This window comes from Podarcis bocagei (assembly GCF_964188305.1).
Source record: "Podarcis bocagei genome assembly, chromosome: 6".
NCBI lineage: Eukaryota > Metazoa > Chordata > Lepidosauria > Squamata > Lacertidae > Podarcis > Podarcis bocagei.
In genome coordinates, this window is record NC_138130.1 from 100,809,412 (window position 1) to 100,829,056 (window position 19,645).

A 19,645-nucleotide genomic window follows, 5' to 3' on the forward strand; every position below is an offset into this window, starting at 1 on the left:
TGTCACTGGTTCCATGGTCCAATTGCTTCCTCCTCCTTTTCAGCTGAAATCAACACTCCCATTGTTGTAAGCCAGAAAATAACTTATCTCCTTTACGCCAATAAAACTCAGAAACGTGAGGAGTTAGGAGTCCAGCGTTGATTATTGCAAAGCAATAGGTTACAGTCGGATCGTTCTGCAAAACTGTGAAATAAAAAATGTAAGGTCTTATATATATAATAAATGTTCATAAATGTACCATGGAGTTTTCTTGGCAGGGATACTGGAGTGGCTTGCCGGTTCCTGCCCCAGGTGGATCACGTTTGGTCAAAACTCTCCACTATGACCTGTCCATCTTGGGTGCCCTGCTTGGCATAGTTCATAGCTTCTCTGAGTTATTCAAGCCCCTTCGCCACGGCAAGGCAGTGATCCATGAAGGGGTGGACCATAAAGACCATAAAGCTGGACCATAAAGAAGGCTGATCACCGAAAAATGGATGCTTTTGAATTATGGGGCTGGAGGAGACTCTTGAGAGTCCCATGGACTGCAAGAAGATCAAACCTCTCCATTCTGAAGGAAATCAGCCCTGAGTGCTCACTGGAAGGACAGATCGTGAAGCTGAGGCTCCAATACTTTGGCCACCTCATGAGAAGAGAAGACTCCCTGGAAAAGACCCTGATGTTGGGAAAGATGGAGGGCACAAGGAGAAGGGGACGGCAGAGGACGAGATAATAATAATAATAATAATTTATTATTTATACCCCGCCCATCTGGCTGAGTTTCCCCAGCCACTCTGGGCGGCTCCCAATCAGTGTTAAAAACAGTACAGCGTTACATATTAAAAACTTCCCTGAACAGGGCTGCCTTAAGATGTCTTCTGAATGTCAGGTAATTATTTATCTCTTTGACATCTGATGGGAGGGCGTTCCACAGGGCGGGCGCCACTACCGAGAAGGCCCTCTGTCTGGCTCCCTGTAGCCTCACTTCTCGCAATGAGGGAACCACCAGAAGGCCCTCGGCGCTGGATCTCAGTGTCCGGGCTGAGCGATGGGGGTGGAGACGCTCCTTCAGGTATACAGGACCGAGGCCGTTTAGGGCTTTAAAGGTCAGCACCAACACTTTGAATCATGCTCGGAAACGTACTGGGAGCCAATGCAGATCTCTCAGAACCGGTGTTATGTGGTCCTGGCAGCCACTCCCAGTCACCGGTCTAGCTGCCGCATTCTGGATTAATTGCAGTTTCCGGGTAACCTTCAAAGGTAGCCCCACGTAGAGCGCATTGCAGTAGTCCAAGCGTGAGATAATTAGAGCGCGCACCACTCTGGCGAGACAGTTCGCGGGCAGGTAGGGTCTTAGCCTGCGTACCAGGTGGAGCTGGTAGACAGCTGCCCTGGACACAGAGTTAACCTGCGCCTCCATGGACAGCTGTGAGTCCAAAATGACTCCCAGGCTGCGCACCTCGTCCTTCAGGGGCACAGTTACCCCATTCAAGACCAGGGAATCCCCCACACCAACCCGCTCCCTGTCCCCCAAAAACAGTACTTCTGTCTTGTCAGGATTCAACCTCAATCTGTTAGCCACCATCCATCCTCCAACCGCCTCCAGGCACTCACACAGGACCTTCACCGCCTTCACTGGTTCTGATTTAAAGGAGAAGTAGAGCTGGGTGTCATCTGCATACTGATGGCTGGACAGTGTTCTGGAAGCTACCAGCATGAGTTTGACCAAACTGCGGGAGGCAGTGGAAGTCAGAAGTGCCTGGTGTGCTCTGGTCCAGGGGGTCACGAAGAGTCGGACGCGACTAAACGACTAAACAACAACAACAAAAATGTACCAAGCAAACATGTACATAAATATATAAACCATGTGTCTGAAGCAGCACAGGAAAACAGCCCTGGGACCATTTTGACTCCCAAACTGACCAAATGGTTTCTCTGCAAGGTCAAGGAAAATGGAAAAGCCTCCCCATTGTCTTTTCATTCACAAATCCTGCCTTAAGGGTATGTCTGTGTATGAATAGGGTGTGAGCCTGTGACCTGGCTCAGGAACTAAGTATTTGTTATTACAAAAGACTGGCCAGGCTCCCCAGGGTATCCAATCAAGTAACCATTAACAGATAACCTGCCAGACAGGAGATAAACAACACACTCGGATTTCTGTTGTAGACCGCCCTTTCTGTGATGTAGGTATGATGTATCTGGTCTTGGACTCCAGGGCGGGCAATTTAAAATGTCTATATAAGGGCAGGCATACCTTGGTTCAGGGTCCTCCTCCTGCGTGTAAAGAGGACACCCTGTTCCAACAGTTCAGTAAAGATCAGGCTTACTAGCTGCTTTGCTTCTCAATATTCTCTGGTTAGCTTCTGTTATTTTCTCCAACCGATGGAAAACCTGCAAAGGACTCTGTAAGGGCTCTTGTGTCCCCCATAAGGGAATAAAGGCAGATTTTCGTTTATTACAACTGCAACCCCGCCCAGTGGTCAAGGCAGTGGTATTTATAAAATTTCAAACAAAGCATTTCAATTTTCACCAATCATACACATCATCACCTCATTTCATGTTCAATACACATGCGCAATAAGCACTGGCAATTTCTGCTGATTAAGTTCTGATTCCCACCGTGTTCTGTTACATTGTGTTAGTGTGCGTGTTGGGAAACTGTGTTACATGGAGCCATTTGACCATGTAGCAACTTATGTTCTAGCTTTGAGCAGTATCTTTGTGGTTCACATAATTAGCTGTATTTCTGCCCCAATTGGGGGGGGGGGGGTTTGGCAACTTGCAAAATCATGTTTCATAAAGTAACAGGCTCCCATAACTTCTCTATTAGAAGCACACTCAAGGATTTACAGGGGTACACATTATCACATTTATTGTGGCCTTTTGGGCCACTGCCACACCGTGACTAAAGCCCAATAGCTGAAGCCGTGAGAAGATGCAACTTCAGGACTCTTCTGCAAAAAAAAAAGCATCATCATGGCGACTGAAACAGCCATGGCTTCCCTCAAAGAATCCCGGGAACTGTAGTTTGAGAGACAGTGTGGTGTAATGGTTAGTGTGTTGGACTAGGACCAGGGTTCAAATCTCCCACTGAGCCAAGTTGAAGCTCACTGGGTGACCTGCAGGGGGCAGTCACTGGTTCTCAGTCCAACCTACCTCATAGGGTTGTTGTGAGGATTAAATGAGGAGAGACCCTCGTGTACCACCTTGAGGTCCTGGGCGGTAAAGGTGGAATGTATTTTTTTTTTATTATCGTTTTTATTAGATTTTGCACATACAGTGGTACCTCGGGTTATAGACGCTTCAGGTTACAGACGCTTCGGGTTACAGACTCCGCTAACCCAGAAATAGTACCTCGGGTTAAGAACTTTGCTTCAGGATGAGGACAGAAATTGTGGCGCGGCGGCAGCAGGAGGCCCCATTAGCTAAAGTGGTACCTCAGGTTAAGAAGAGATTCAGGTTAAGAATGGACCTCCAGGACGAATTAAGTTCTTAACCCGAGGTACCACTGGATAAATTTATAACAAAACCAAATACATATCCATACAAATATTTCTCTGAATCTTGAGATTTCACCCCATCCCCTCCGTGGGTCCTGTTGGCAACGTTTTCAACTGCACATGATTTCATAATCTATATTTTAAATCTATCCATATTGTCCATAGTACAGTGGTGCCTCGCAAGACGAAATTAATTCGTTCCACAAGTTTTTTCTTCTTGCGAGTTTTTCTTCTTGCGAATCACGGTTTTCCATAGGAATGCATTGAAAATCAATCAATGTGTTCCTATGGAGACCGTCCGGGGACAGAGGGGAAGCACCGCGGGCCTTCCCCTCTGTCCCCGGACCTGTTTTAAAGCAAGGGAAGGGGCAGCGGGGAGAATCGCTTCTCCCCGTTGCCGCCCCTTGGTTCAAAAGGGGTCCGGGGACAGAGGGGAAGGCGCGCGCGCGCCTTCCCCTCTGTCCCCGGAGATTGCGGGGATGGCAACGGGGAGAAGCGATCTTCTCCCCGCCGCCCCTTGCTTCAAAAGAGGTCCGGGGTGCGGGGACAAGCTTCGTTTTGCGAAGCAAGCCCATAGGGAAATTCGTCTTGCGAAGCAACTCGAAAACGAAAAAACCTTTCGTCTTGCGAGTTTTTCTTCTCGTGAGGCGTTCGTCTTGCGGGGCACCACTGTATTTGTTACATTACAAGTGAGATTAAAATCCTGCTAATGTTTTCATCCTTGAGGCCCACGGACTGAAATAAGATCAAACCTCTCCATTCTGAAGGAAATCAGCCCTGAGTGCTCACTGGAAGGACAGATCCTGAAGCTGAGGCTCCAGTACTTTGGCCACCTCATGAGAAGAGAAGACTCCCAACAGATTAAAAACACAATAAAACATCAAACATTAAAAACTTCCCTGAACAGGGCTGCCTTCAGATGTCTTCTAAAAGTCAGACAGTTGTTTGTTTCCTTGACATCTGATGGGAGGGTGTTCCACAGGGCGGGTGCCACCACCCTCTCTGGACCTCCATGTCTGATGGGGGTGGAGACGCTCTTTCAGGTATACTGGACATTGCAGAGAGAGAGAGAGAGAGAGAGAGAGAGAGAGAGAGAGAGAGAGAGAGAGAGGGAGGGAGATGAGTAGTGCCTTCCTAAAAGAGATTTCCATTCATAACCCCCGTTTGGAGGGTAGAGAGTTAATAATCATAGCAAGAGTCCACTGGGCTCTTCTCGTGTTCTTATAAACAACGAATACAGTATATAGTAAATAAATGGCTGCTTTCCTTGGTTGTCGGCTGCAGCCGAAGCAAGAGGAGAAGGTCAAGGAGGCAAAAACACAAAGCGCAGATAATTACAGGCTCGTATCCTGTCCCCAGCAAGGGCAAACAAGCAGAGCACAGTCCCCCTTCAGACCTTCTTATCTGGACCACGCAAATATTCATGCGAGGCTGCCTTGATTTCTCCGCTGCCAAAGCAAAGACGGCTGCAAGACAGACCCAGCTTTGTTCGCCAAGAAAGAGGTCTCTGCAGAAAGCGGCGACGTGTAGTGGATTTTAGCAGTTTGAGCACATCCGGGAAGGCAGGGTTCTTGCTTTCAGAGGAAGCGCCACAAGCTCAGTTGGCAGGACACCTGCTTTGCATGCAGAAGGTCCCAGGGGTTCAATCTCCAAGGGCACCTTCTTCAACACAATTCCTCAACATCAACTTCGTTGGACTGGTTGTGTGGTTCGGATGCCTGATTATCGTCTTCCAAAGCAACTACTCTATATTAAGACGCTGAAATATACTCAGAGTCGAGAGTGGATTTCATGCTCTTTATTCAGCTCATAGTGGTGAGGAGGAATGGAAGTTCCCCTAGAATGTCTGCCTTATATACATTATTTACACAATGGGCCCCACGTGATTGGCTAATTCCGGAATTCTCCTGTAGGCCAATCAGGTTGTGGGTTCACTTCCATCTGGAGCCGGATTGGGTGGGTCCTGCAGACCAGTCATACTGCTGCATTGTTCTAGGACCAATCAGACTGCTGCATTCTGGATCCTATTCAACTCAGTACATAACAGATGCTCTCAAGGCAAATCTTTAAAAATGCAGTCTGAGCACAGAAAATGGGGAAACATGCCATTCACATTCTTCCTGATTTGAACCTAGAAGAAGAAGAAGAGGAGGAGGGGGAGGAGTTTGGATTTGATATCCCGCTTTATCACTACCCTAAGGAGTCTCAAAGCGGCTAACATTCTCCTTTCCCTTCCTCCCCCACAACAAACCCTCTGTGAAGTGAGTGGGGCTGAGAGACTCCAGAGAAGTGTGACTAGCCCAAGGTCACCCAGCAGCTGCATGTGGAGGAGCAGAGACGCAAACCCGGTTCCCCAGATTACGAGACTACCGCTCTTAACCACTACACCACACCTAATCAGGAACTCATCATACGCTTTAGCTCTAAATAATTTAATTAGACAGCACCTATATGATATCGAGCGGCAGAATAATTTGGCCACGGTAAGGAAATTTTGTCCATGGTATGATTATTTCCCACCTAGTCATTTTGATACGTTGCCACCCTATTTGCAAAATTTAACAATTCCAAAATACCGACGCGTTTTCACTTGTGCAAGATTAAAGATGCTGTGTAAATATATTTTGGTTTCAAAAAATTCCGCGGGAAAAACAGTTATGTCCCATGTGGAGATGGCAGTAGTGAAGTCAGTGGCTTGTGCTTCTAGCTTGCACTCTTTATAAAAATTTGAGGAGTGAAGTTATTACCCCTCTATTACTATCCATGCCAGATCGCTCAACTGTTGCTACTGTGTCCTTTCTCCTAGCAGATCAAAAAAATTAGCAGGGGAAATTAGAATAAGGCTATTGATTATTGATGTAAATCTCCAGAATGTATTTTGTACAGTTAAGTTTATACCTCTATCTTTAGTACATTGTATTTTATTTTATTGCTATGGCTAGTGGCTGATTGGTTCCAAATTGGGAAAGGAGTACGACAAGGCTGTATATTGTCTCCCTGCTTATTTAACTTATATGCAGAATTCATCACACGGAAGGCTGGACTGGATGAATCCCAAGCCGGAATTAAGATTGCCGGAAGAAACATCAACAACCTCAGATATGCAGATGACACAACTTTGATGACAGAAAGTGAGGAGCAATTAAAGAACCTCTTAATGAGGGTGAAAGAGGAGAGTGCAAAATATGGTCTGAAGCTCAACATCCAAAAAACAAAGATCATGGCCACTGGACCCATCACCTCCTGGCAAATAGAAGGGGAAGGAATGGAGGCAGTGAGAGATTTTACTTTCTTGGTCTCCATGATCACTGCAGATGGTGAAAGCAGTCACAAAATTAAAAGACGCCTGCTTCTTGGGAGAAAAGCAATGACAAACTTAGACAGCATCTTAAAAAGCAGAGACATCACCTTGCCAACAAAGGTCCGTATAGTGAAAGCTATGGTGTTCCCAGTAGTGATGTATGGAAGTGAGAGCTGGACCATATAGAAGGCTGATCGCCAAAGAATTGATGCTTTTGAATTATGGTGCTGGAGGAGACTCTTGAGAGTCCCATGGGCTGCAAGAAGATCAAACCGATCTATTCCAAAGGAAATTAGCCCTAAGTGATCACTGGAAGGACAGATCCTGAAGCTGAGGCTCCAATACTTTGGCCACCTCATGAGAAGAGAAGACTCCCTGGAAAAGACCCTGATGTTGGGAAAGATGGAGGGCACAAGGAGAAGAGGTCGACAGAGGACGAGATGGTTGGACAGTGTTCTCGAAGCTACCAGCATGAGTTTGACCAAACTGCAGGAGGCAGTGGAAGACAGGAGTGCCTGGTGTGCTCTGGTCCAGGTGGTCACGAAGAGTCGGACACGACTAAACGACCAAACAACAACAGCATTTTGCTAGAGAGGAACTTCTTCTCTTTTTTCAATGCTCAAAGTCTGGAGGACAAAAGACCTCGGAAGGGCAAGAACTCACCTTGTACCCACAAGCTGCAGAAGGCTTCAGAGTCCGTCCTCAGAGCTATTTCTGGAACTTCTACAAACCCCAGAAGGGCTGGAACAACGAAGAGGGTTATAAACCAAAAGAAAACAGGCGTGCTAAAACACCGGGTGATTAATGCCTGTGGTCCAAAATGCTAAATTGCTGCCTCCCAAGAATTACTTTTGCATTACCAAATGCAAAGTTGGCTGTTTATTTAAAAGGATTTGCTTTACTCAAATGCCGTCCATTACAGGAGACCAAAAGAGCACTTGCAGGATCAATAGAAAGCACTTTATAAATTTGAGGCTGGATCCCCAATTAAATCATGGTTTTTCTTAAAAAAACAAACAAACCACCAGTGCTGCAATGTGTAATCAATTAACTGGTTGATTTTAAAATTAAAACTGATCAATTTCAAAATATTTTGAAAAGCATCTCCGATTAATTGGGCAGCAGATAACTCTGTGTGTCTGCATTTCTGAGCGACTTACTATTAAAAATATCTAAGTAGTATACAAAAATCACGAATTTTTGGGAATATTTATTTTTAAATCTAATTATGATTTATGTGGAAATTGTTCAATTTTGTGTCATTTTTTATGTGTTTTACCCATTTTTTACAGCTACTTTTGTAATGGTGTAATTTATTTGCACAAGCTGCTTTGACATGGATTTTGTGGTATAACCAGCCTCATCTAACCAACATGCTTAAGTCTAATTAATGCATGAAGGGGTTAATGCCACAGAGTAAGCTGTCCTGCCAGGCTTGGCTAGGTCACCCCCCCCTCACCTTGAGAGGAAGATAAAAAGTCTATGGTTATACTTTCAGTCTGCCAGAGAATTTCAGAAGGTGAAGAGGCTTTGAGCTGGTTGCTGCAGCTCAGACTGCATGACTTTCACGAGCCACTCTTGAGTTCCTATACCAATAATTTAGGAAACTAAACCAAGTTTTACGGCCTGTGTTTTCTGACTGATGTGTGGAAAAGCACATGAACCTGACCTTTGAAGTGTTTGTAAGTAAATCAAATAACTTAACGAATGTGTGGTCTTTTTCTGTGGTAGGGAAAGAGAGGAACCTTGGAAGGTACTTGGTCATATTTTAAAAGTCTAACAGCCTGTATTTCCATGCTTTATTTTGTTGCATATTTTGCGATTCTACATCTCTTCGGGGTTCTCTCACCAAAAACTTGGATCCTAGCATCCAGGAATTCTCCTTTTAGGCCTATTTTACCCCCTTGCCACCAATAGTTTTAACAATGGAAAGGCGGCCTGCAAATAAAATGACGGTGTTGTTGATCTCCAGGAAGCTGGGGGAAGGATCCAGGTACAAACAGGGGAAATGTTGTTGTCTTTTTGCAAACAAGAGATTTGCTTTCCCAGTAGCATTTCACTCCAAAGAGGTTGTTTCCTTTCTCTCTCTCTTTTTAATTTTAAAGCACCACTAAATTATTGAAGTGACGGGTGTGTAAACATAGGAAAGGAAGAAGACAGAAAGAACAAGGAGCGATTTAGTCTGCATTTGTTCCGCTCTTTACACTTTAATGAAGCAGCTGCATTTAGCCTTCGCCTGGGTTAACCCATGGACTGGAAAGCAGGGAGCACTGCTCCCTTTGAGGACAGCTGAGTGGGAGTTCAGAAGCACGGCAAACAGGTTTCTTCTATTTGTCTCCATGTCTAATGCTAATACGCCCAGGAACCTCACCGAAATGCTGGAGAGGAACTTAATTAATTCTGGAGGTCCGTTCTTAACCTGAAACTGTTCTTAACCTGAGGTACCACTTTAGCTAATGGGGCCTCCCGCTGCCGCCGCACAATTTCTGTTCTCATCCTGAAGCAAAGTTCTTAACCTGAGGTACTATTTCTGGGTTAGCAGAATCTGTAACCTGAAGCATCTGCAACCTGAAGCGTCTGTAACCCGAGGTACCACTGTAGGTAAATTCGGAACTGAGTTAGCTGCATGCAGATACAGTCTCTGGTTGCTTGGGGAAAGCCCTGGAAAGTAGGGGGGACTTGGACAGCTGTGTGGCGGTGTAAACCTTCATGTTTCATGGCGGCAAGACCTGCTGGAGATGAGTTGCTGTGCTCATTTCTGCTCAGACCATTTTGGCTAATGAAGAGTTAACTCCCATTGCTCCGTGTGATTTATTGCTGGCTCGCTCCTGACCCTAAGCGCAGCTTCCTGTGTTCCTATGTACTGAGAGATTCAGGGAAGAAACTGGAGGTTAGAGGGGTGGCAAAGCCCACGCGTCTATCCCTTATTCCTCCTAAAATCTGAGTCTAGTCGAGTACGCACTAGTACAAGTTTTTCCCCCCAGTGAACCTGCCGCCTCTGGAGCCAAGAGACAGGTTGGCATGTGTGATGCAGCAGCAAGAATTATGACCCCTCGGCATTTCTGCGGAAGGGAACTTTTCTGCTGCAGATGGTCTGGGCAGATAGGCAGCCTGGCCGTTGAGACGCAGGGGCCCTTTGCCAGATGAGGTTGTTTCCAAGAAGGAATAATAATAATAAAAGACATGCCACATATATATAGTCAAGAGTCAGCATCCGCTGAATGTTCACATGATTTAAGAGGAAGCGGAAAAGCAGGTTGCTTAAAAAGCAGAACAAGTTACAAACTGAAACGTTGGCAGAAACAGAAAAGGCGATGATAGGATGTCCGGCCTGGAGGACAGATGTTGCTCTATGAATTTCCAGAAGGGCAGCTGTATCATCTCCTTGTGGAGAAAACAGCTAAGAGTCTTGTGCCATTTCAAAAGATGAACACATTGGTGGCATCATAATAAGCTTTCATGCACTTCAGCCGACTTTGGTGAGATGCAGGAGGAAGTTAAATCTTGGCCCGGCCTTTATTCCAAGGGGGGGGGGGGGAAGAATCACATGGTGGGAGCTGAATGGCAATGAGATGCAAAAGTTACAGTCCGTGATCATTAGAGCTAAAGTGAATCAAAATCAGAAGAATCTTTATTTGCATCAGCCACTGTTGTTGTTCAGTCGTTTAGTCGTGTCCCACTCTTCGTGACCCCCTGGACCAGAGCACGCCAGGCACTCCTGTCTTCTACTGCCTCCCACAGTTTGGTCAAACTCATGCTGGTAGCTTCGAGAACACTGTCCCACCATCTCGTCCTCTGTCGTCCCCTTCTCCTTGTGCCCTCCATCTTTCCCAACATCAGGGTCTTTTCCAGGGAGTCTTCTCTTCTCATGAGGTGGCCAAAGTATTGGAGCCTCAGCTTCAGGATCTGTCCTTCCAGTGAGCATTCAGGGCTGATTTCCTTCACAATGGATAGGTTTGATCTTCTTTGGCAACTTTGCTTCTGTTCACCAAATAAAACATTTTCCCGCTTTTGCGAAAATTCAATACGCTTGATGCCTGAGAATGAATTTAATCCTCGGGCTCAGAACAATTTTTTAATTGGATCCTTGCCATTGATTTTTACCTGGCCAGTTCAGAAGATTTTAGAAGAAGCAATTAATACTTGTTAAGGCTTGCAGTTAGTCCTAGATGCCTCCTCCTCCGTTCCTTCCCCCTTGATTAATTAGCGCAAATTCTCCCTAATCGGCCAAAAATGTGTGTCTGCACATCGCTGCTCTGTTCCTACTGAAGTTTAACAAAGTTCAAACTGCTGATGGGTGGTGCAGGAATAAAACCTCTAGCACATTTGCAGAGCAAAGCAGCGTCCGGTATGGTTTCAGTTTGGATGGGGGGCTGAATGTTGAGATCCCTTCCTTGCAAGGGATTGTACTAACTAGAGCAGGGATCAGCAAACTTTTTCAGCAGGGGGCCGGTCCACTGTCCCTTAGACCTTGTGGGGGGCCGGACTATATTTTGAGAAAAAAATAAAATGAATGAATTTCTATGCCCCACAAATAACCCAGAGATGCATTTTAAATAAAAGCACACATTCTACTAAGGTGAAAACATGCTGATTCCTGGACCGTCCGCGGGCTGAATTGAGAAGGCGACTGGGCTGGATCCAGCCCCCGGGCCTTAGTTTGCCTACCCATTAACTAGATGACTATTGGGGTCTGTTCCAGCTCTACAGTTCTATGAACAATCTGCTTATGGAAGCAGAAGGCCTTTGTGTATGGGAGGGATATAATGGGGGCAATTGTATTGGGCCCCAAACATAGAGGGGCCACATCAATGAGAAGAAATCGGTGTTCCCACTGGGTCTCACCATCTGGGTCCTTTGTCCTACCCCTCATGAAGATGCCTCATTTCCACCTGCTAGTGCTGGATTAAACCTTTAGAGGCGCACAGCACTTAAAATATTTTGGTGCCCCCATATATATACAGTGGTACTTCAGGTTAAGAACTTAATTCGTTCCGGAGGTCCGTTCTTAACCTGAAACTGTTCATAACCTGAAGCACCACTTTAGCTAATGGGGCCTCCTGCTGCAGCCATGCTGCTGCCGCTCAATTTCTGTTCTCATCCTGAAGCAAAGTTCTTAACCCGAGGTACTATTTCTGGGTTAGAGGAGTCTGTAACCTGAAGCGTCTGTAACCTGAGGTACCACTGTATAAGAACTGATCTATTTGTAGTGGCACCCTCCCTGTGGAACACCCTCCCACCAGATGTCAAAGAGAACAACAACCACCAGACTTTTAGAAGACATCTGAAGGCAGTCCTGTTTAGGGAAGCTTTTAAGGCTTGATGCATAACTGTATTTTAATATTCTGTTAGAAGCCGCCCAGAGTGGCTGGGGAAGCCCAGCCAGATGGGCGGGGTATAAACAATAAATAAATTATTATTATTATTATTATTATTATTATTATTATTATTATTATTATTATTATTTCTGCTAGGGAATTCCCTATGAAGCGAATACCTCTGCTAGGAGCTTTATGTTTGCACCCAGGAAGATTGGATCAGGCCCCACATATCTGAGAGACCACCTTCTTCCCTACAGACACTCTCGGCAGTTAAGATCAGGAGGTGTGGAAGCTATTTGGCAGTTCTACCTCCCTCAGAAGTTTGGGTTTGCGTTTGCAATGTGTTCTACGTGGGGCTACCTTTGAAGGTGACCCGGAAGCTACAACTAATCCAGAATGCGGCAGCTAGACTGGTGACTGGGAGTGGCTGCCGAGACCATATAACACCAGTCCTGAGAGATCTTCATTGGCTCCCAGTATGTTTCCGAGCACAATTCAAAGTGTTGGTGCTGACCTTGAAAGCCCTAAATGGCCTCAAAGGCCCAGTAGACCTGAAGCAGCATCTCCACCCCCATTGTCCAGCCTGGACACGGAGGTCCAGCTCCGAGGGCCTTCTGGCGGTTCCCTCCCTGCAAGACGCCAAGTTACAGGGAACCAGGCAGAGGGCCTTCTCGGTAGTGGCCCCCGCCCTGTGGAACACCCTCCCAGCAGATGTCAAAGAGAAAAACAACTACCTGACATTTAGAAGACATCTGAAGGCAGCCCTTTTTAGGGAAGTTTTTAATGTGTGACATTTTGATGTATTTTTAATCCTTGTTGGAAGCCACCCAGAGTGGCTGGGGAAGCCCAGCCAGATGGGTGGGGTATATATAATAGATTATTATATTATTATTCTTGCAGCGAGTGCAAAACACCGGCGGGGGGGGGGGCACACCACTGCTGGCTTTCTACCTGCAGGGTTGTTCTTTGGTCTTAGTTTTCTCATTGAAGGGTTGAAAGCCATTCCAAAGGGCCTTTTCAGTGGTGACTTGCAGAATCGCCCCCCCCCATCCGCCCCCCCCCACGGCGTGTGAAATGGGTTGGTCTTCCTCATCGTTGACTTTCAGGGGGAAATATTGTGCAGCTTACAAGTTATCCTCTGGGATGGACTCACGTTAACCAAAGTGGATCTGTTGGGGTCCCGTTCAGAAACTCAGCTGCAATTCCGGCGTCGCAGGGGGTTGGTCCAGATGACCTCTGGAGGGCCCCTTCCAACTCGGATGATTCTCTGCGGGCAGCTTTTTGCTTTTTTTTTTTTTTTTTTGCTTCATTTGCACATAGCAACCCCTGCCTCAAGGACTCCTAGTTTCCTCGGCGTGCATTTCCCTTTCCATCCGTCCGTAAAAATGGTTCCTCTTCTCCCTTCCTCCTCTCCTGCAGTGCAGAGGCTCGTTCACATTCCGGTCAGAGCCTTCAATCAGTTTTATAATCCCAGTTCCTCTGGGTTTAATGCTGGGGACAGGTAGGAGCAGCTCACCTTTCCAAGAACATTTTCAGCATCTCCTGGATCCTGCTGTGTAGATAACAGGCAGAGATCTCTCTCTTTCGCTCACACAGTCAGCTTGCAGCGGCCTGGAAGACTTATACCCAATTTTGCCAGTTTCCACACTGCACAATTCTTACCACGCAGGAAAAGCAGCTCTTCCAGTGCCCTGATCTGGCCACAGTGATCCATGCAACGGTCACCTCCAGGCTTGATTATTGTAACTCACTCTATGCGGGGCTGCCCTTGAGACTGACCCAGAAACTCCAGCGGGTGCAGAATGCTGCGGCGAAGCTCCTTACGGGGTCCTTGCCATGGGAGCACATTCATCCAGTGCTTTACCAACTGCACTGGCTCCCGGTGGAGTATAGGGTCAGGTTTAAGGTGCTGGTTTTGACCTTTAAAGCCCTATGCGGCCTAGGACCCTCGTACCTACGGGACCGCCCCTCCTGGTATGTCCCACGGAAGACCTTAAGGTTTACAAATGACAACACTTTGGAGGTCCCAAGTCACAAGGTGGTTAGATTGGTCTCAACTAGGGCCAGGGCCTTTTCAGTACTGGCCCCAACTTGGTAGAACACTCTGTCACAAGAGACCAGGGCCCTGCGGGACTTGACATCTTTCCGCAGGGCCTGCAAGACAAAGCTGTTCCTCCTGGTCTTTGGTTTGGACTCGGTCTGACCCTTATGTTTCCCTCCCCTTATGGTCTTGATCTATGGGCTACTATTAAAATGAGGCTGCATTTTAAATAGTATTTTAACCCGTATTTTAAATTGTTTTTTTCTTTTCTTTTCTCCCCCTCCCCCATTATGTTTTTCTTGTAATTTTACTGGTGTTAGCCGCCTTGAGCCCAGCTCTGGCCAGGGAGGGCAGGGTATAAATATTTTATTATTATTATTATTATTATTATTATTATTATTATTTGCTGTACCCCCCTCCCCAGCCATTTTGGTCTCTTTACTCAGCTCATCGATCCAGCTTTTCCACGTGTAACAACGCCTGGCTTGTACACGTGCTATTTCAATGATGATAATTTTTATTAAATTTTTTGTTTTACAATTCCAAATAAACGTTTTACGAACTTTAAAATATCCAATGACTTCCCCTTTCTCTTTCCACGGTTCATTTTACATATCATACATCCCTGCATATTTTACTATGACCATTCAAATCAATTTCCTACTTTTACATCCATCAAAAATTACTTATCTTAGTGCTGCCAGCGTTTTCAGCCGTATATTTTCGATGTTTTCCAATCTTCTTTAAACATATTTCTTCTTGCTCTCTTATTCTAGATCAGGCATAGGCAAACTTGGCCCTCCAGATGTTTTGGGACTCCAACTCCCATCATCCCTAGCTAACAGGACCAGTGGTCAGGGATGATGGGAATTGTAGTCCCAAAACATCTGGAGGGCCGAGTTTCCCTATGCCTGTTCTAGATGTTAAATCTGCAAGCTGCGCACATTCTGTCTACTTAGGTTGCTAGTTCTCTTTGGTTGGGACCTTGCTCACTTAAATGTGCTGCTTCCGGGTCATGTGGCCAGCATGACCAAGCCACTTCTGGCGAACCAGAGCAGCGCACGGAAACGCTGTTTACCTTCCCGCCGGAGCGGTACCTATTTATCTACTTGCACTTTGACGTGCTTTCGAACTGCTAGGTTGGCAGGAGTAGGGACCGAGCAACGGGAGCTCACCCCGTCACAGGGATTCGAACCGCCGACCTTCTGATCGGCAAGTCCTAGGCTCTGTGGTTTAACCCACAGCGCCACCTGCGTCCTTTCTAAAATTCTATGAGCATTGTAATATTTAGGATGTATCTCAAACAAGCATGTGTGTGTGTTTTGAGATTTTTGAAATGTATGGATAATGGAGTGGAAGAACTGGACATTGCTTTGGTTGAGGGTTGGTTTTTTTTACTAGATGACCTCAAGATGCTTCCCACTTCTACGATTCTTGATCGTATTGATCTGTAAGTCACCCCGGAGCCTCTGCCCAAGACCCTGGAGAGCCAATGCCAATCAGTCAAGGCAATACTGAACTGAGATGGGCCAAAGGTCCGATTCAGGATAAGACACCCACAGACATTCAGGTTTATAGGTAAAGGTAAAGGGACCCCTGACCATTAGGTCCAGTTGTGGCCGACTCTGGGGTTGCGGCGCTCATCTCGCTTTATTGGCCGAGGGAGCCGGCGTACAGCTTCTGGGTCATGTGGCCATCATGACTAAGCCGCTTCTGGCGAACCAGAGCAGCGCACAGAAACGCCGTTTACCTTCCTGCCGGAGTGGTACCTATTTACCTACTTGCACTTTGACGTGCTTTCGAACTGCTAGGTTGGCAGGAGCAGGGACCGAGCGACGGGAGCTCACTCTGTCGCGGGGAATTGAACCGCCGACCTTCTGATCAGCAAGTCCTAGGCTCTGTGGTTTAACCCACAGCGCCACCCTAAATCCCTTTATAAAAGTGCCCCACTTGTTCAAGCTTGATGAAAGGCAATACCCCAGCATTCAATATGCACTAAGCCACACCCCATGATTTAAAGCCACTTTTTATTATTCAACATTTTATACATAATAAATACAAAGTTTTACAGCCAATATAAAGAAAGCATTCAAAGTTCTGCTTTCAAGTGTACTGTCGGTGTACACAGTGATATGTTCTATTGCATGCCCTGTATGAAGTTTAAAAAGGAGGTGTATTTTTACAACTTTTATTTTTTAAATAAAAATTAGCAGCTCTTACAGAAAATATTTTTAAAATATAACTAAGAAGATTTTTTTATTTTTTAAATAACACTTTCTGAATTTTGAGAGTCTGGGTAACACACACACACAAAAATATGCGGGGAGACTGGCCAACCAAATGGAACATGTTGATATTATTGGCAACGTTTTTCATGAAGCATTTCAAAATGTATGCAGTACAGCTCTTTAAAAAATTGGATTTGTGTTGTTGTTGTTTTTAAAAAAACTTAAGAATAAGTTTGATAAACATTTTTTTTAAAAGACCTCAAACAGATCAACAGGACAGAATTAGCACCCCCCCCGCAACCCCCCCACCCCTCCCCCCAAAAAAATTCTTCACAGGAAATCTGCCAGATATTTGGCAATTGCTGCAGAAGGCGCTATTTTATGCTTCAAACAGCTCCTCCCTCGCTCAGGCCAACCAAACGAAAGGGAAATAAAAAATTGGCAAAAAACAGTCATATGTCCAGAGACCCAGCCAAGATTATTTGTGCAAAGTTTTAAGATGAAAATCTCGTCAAACGGTTTCACGAAATGCAGCCACAGAATTAAAAAGGAAGAAAAAAAAAGAAGATGTACTCCATTAGGCAACAAAGTGCGGAAACGGATTCTAGGTTTTACTCGCTTTGCAGGGGGGGCCGGGGTGGTTGGTTGGAGAAGGAACGTACAAGAGCTCTTTCAACAGGACTGACATTTCAGCTCCGAGAACATTTCTGTAGTTGGTTTTTTAAAAAATATATATCCCAGCCCTTTGGTTGGAAACTACTTGGGACGGAATTTGATTCAAATGGTTGCCCCTTCTTCCTTTTCCCTCTTGAGTATTGCCCCTCAGAGACTAATTCCATCCGAAATACATTTTCTCCCTCTTATTTGACTGTTATTCAACTACAAAACGACTGCCTCTCTCGAAAGTCGCAAGCGGCTTTCGCTCAGAGAAACCGGGGTTTGGAAGGGGCCTCTCTGCTGCGCCCCCCCCCCCCGAGAACATCTACTTTCCGCCCTCAAAAGTGGGGCGAAGGAGCTGGCAAGACCCCAGGGATGGCTTTTTGAGCTTGATTTGGGGAGGGCATGGTTGCCATTCCCCTGCCCCAGTCCCAAGAGCGGGGAGAGAGAGAGAGAGAGAGAGAGAGAGAGAGAGAGGCAAGACGGAGGCCTTGTTGTCGATTTCTTTTGACCCGGTGCCATTTCCTCTGCCAAGCAGGTTTTGCAGATTTTTTGCAGAGCTGGCTGGGGGTGGGGAGATTATTCGAAAGCCTTTTGGAACAGAGGCGATAGCTGGACAAGCAAAACGAGTGCTGCAGGCGGGAGGTGGCAACGGCGCCGCTGGGCCTCTTTCAACGCCGTTGGGGGTGAGGAGGAGAAATCAAAGGACTGTCCGTCTCCAGCCGACACCGCCGCTGCCCCCCCGGGTCTGAGGCTGGCCGTTGGGCTTCGCGCGGCGTTCTGAGCTAGCACTACCCAAAGCTAAAGCTAGACACCACACGTCAATATTCTAAACATTTAAAACTTCTTCACTCTAGCCGGATGTTCCAGTGTCCAAAATATACTGCTAATGTCAAGAGAGCAAACTACAGTACAGCAAGAACTGGGGCCAGGAGAGACACAAGTACAAAAGGACGGGTGGGTGGGGGGAACCCTCTCAAAGAGGAAATGAACAGCTAGTTCCAGCTCTATGATGAGAATCCTGCTTATTCAGTTTTACCCTAAGAAAAACATGTCGTTGCTACTAAGTCAGCATTTCTGTAGTAGTAGTAGATACTCTATTACTAAATGCACCACATAAATATCAATACAAAAGGAACGTTCAGCACTCGGGTTTCGCGGTTAATTACGAAAAGAGGTGCGCACGGAAGTAATTAACCCCAATAGGATCTGCAGTGCTTTTCTTTAGTTGTAGGATTGGGGGTTTTTTTGTTTGTTTCATCTTTTGTTCGGGGCAGGGGAGAGAAAGAGAGAGAGAGAGGGGGAGAGAGGAGCCAGCCTCTCCATTAACTTACACTTGTGTGCATCCCCTCCTCTATCCCATACATTCTGATTAATAAACCTAATCAGATAAGTAACGCTACTTGAATAGGAAAAAGAAATTTTTTTTGACACATTCCTATGGCAACAGTAATATACTGTACTAATGCACATGGTTTATGTATGCAAGACTATGGGCTGGTCTACATGCCCAGCTTCCGCCTTGCAGAAATGTATTCCTGCGGTGACTTTCCGTTCCTGCTGCAGCCCGCAAGCACCGATAAAAATCGCCCCCATTTCCCTTGTCAAGAGGTCTCAAGGTGTCTGATGCGACGAGGAAGGGGGCCTTAACTCGTGCTGCTACACGCTGCAGCAGTTACGGGGAAGAGTCAACCTGCAGAACGGTTGCCGCAAGGGAAGCTGCGATCTGTAGACCGGCTGTAAGCGACACGGAAAGGGGAGGTCCCAGAAGCCTCCGCCGGAAACTGAGACGGCCAGCTTTTCAGCTGCAAAGGCGTTCGTCTGCTTGCTTTTTGTGCTAAAGGAGTAAGGATGGCAGATATATAAAGTGGAACCAAACAGCAACAAATAAAAAGGCACAAAATATTAATGACCGTGGGAAGAAGGGGCCACCGCCACGTCCATGGCCCCGGAGAATCCTCCCGCTTCTCCTCAAGTCTTTAAAAAAAAGTCTCTTCCATCATCATCGTCATGCAAAGGTGCCCAAGAATGAGAGCTGACCAAACACCGCCAACATTTGGCCTTGATTGTAGCACTACTGCGCAATTCGTCCCCGCTGGTCACACCAAGGTGATTTCAACATCCTCAATCTTCTCTGTCGGCCTGCGGTGCTGAGTGGGAGGGGGAGGGGCAGCTCGCACCTGAAACAGCCAAAACCGAGCATGAGAAACCAACCTGAGCACAGAAGACCCTGCTGGATAATAATAATAATAATAATAATAATAATAATAATAATAATAATTTATTATTTGTACCCCGCCCATCTGGGCAGCTTCCAACAAAGTTTAAAAATACATCAGAGTGTCACACATTAAAAACTTCCCTAAACAGGGCTGCCTTCAAATGTTTTCTAAATGTCAGGTAGTTGTTTATTTCTTTGACATCTGGTGGGAGGGCATTCCACAGGGCAGGTGCCGCCACCACCGAGAAGGCCCTCTGCCTGGTTCCCTGTAGCTTTGCTTCTCGCAGGGAGGGAACCGCCAGAAGGCCCTCGGCGCTGGACCTCAGTGTCCGGGCTGCACGATGGGGGTGGAGACGCTCCTTCAGGTCTACTGGGCCTTTGAGGCCGTTTAGGGCTT

At 46.4% G+C, this 19,645-nt stretch overlaps 1 protein-coding gene and 1 long non-coding RNA gene across 6 annotated transcripts in view; one reads left to right on the plus strand and one right to left on the minus strand.

Moving 5' to 3' along the window:
* The first annotated feature begins 270 nt into the window (after positions 1 to 270).
* Positions 271 to 19,645, plus strand: part of LOC308588838 — a 407,342-nt gene continuing 387,967 nt past the window's right edge. The window contains exon 1 of the long non-coding RNA XR_014008914.1: positions 271 to 419. This is a non-coding gene — a long non-coding RNA (uncharacterized lncRNA). The remainder of the gene's footprint in view (positions 420 to 19,645) is intronic.
* FCHSD2 (FCH and double SH3 domains 2) overlaps positions 17,486 to 19,645 on the minus strand; it is a 153,246-nt gene continuing 151,086 nt past the window's right edge. For all 5 annotated transcript variants that reach the window (XM_081197350.1, XM_081197351.1, XM_081197347.1 and 2 more), the window contains exon 20: positions 17,486 to 19,207. In XM_081197350.1, the coding sequence (XP_081053476.1) occupies positions 19,127 to 19,207 (81 nt within the window). In that variant the 3' untranslated portion in view covers positions 17,486 to 19,126. The remainder of the gene's footprint in view (positions 19,208 to 19,645) is intronic.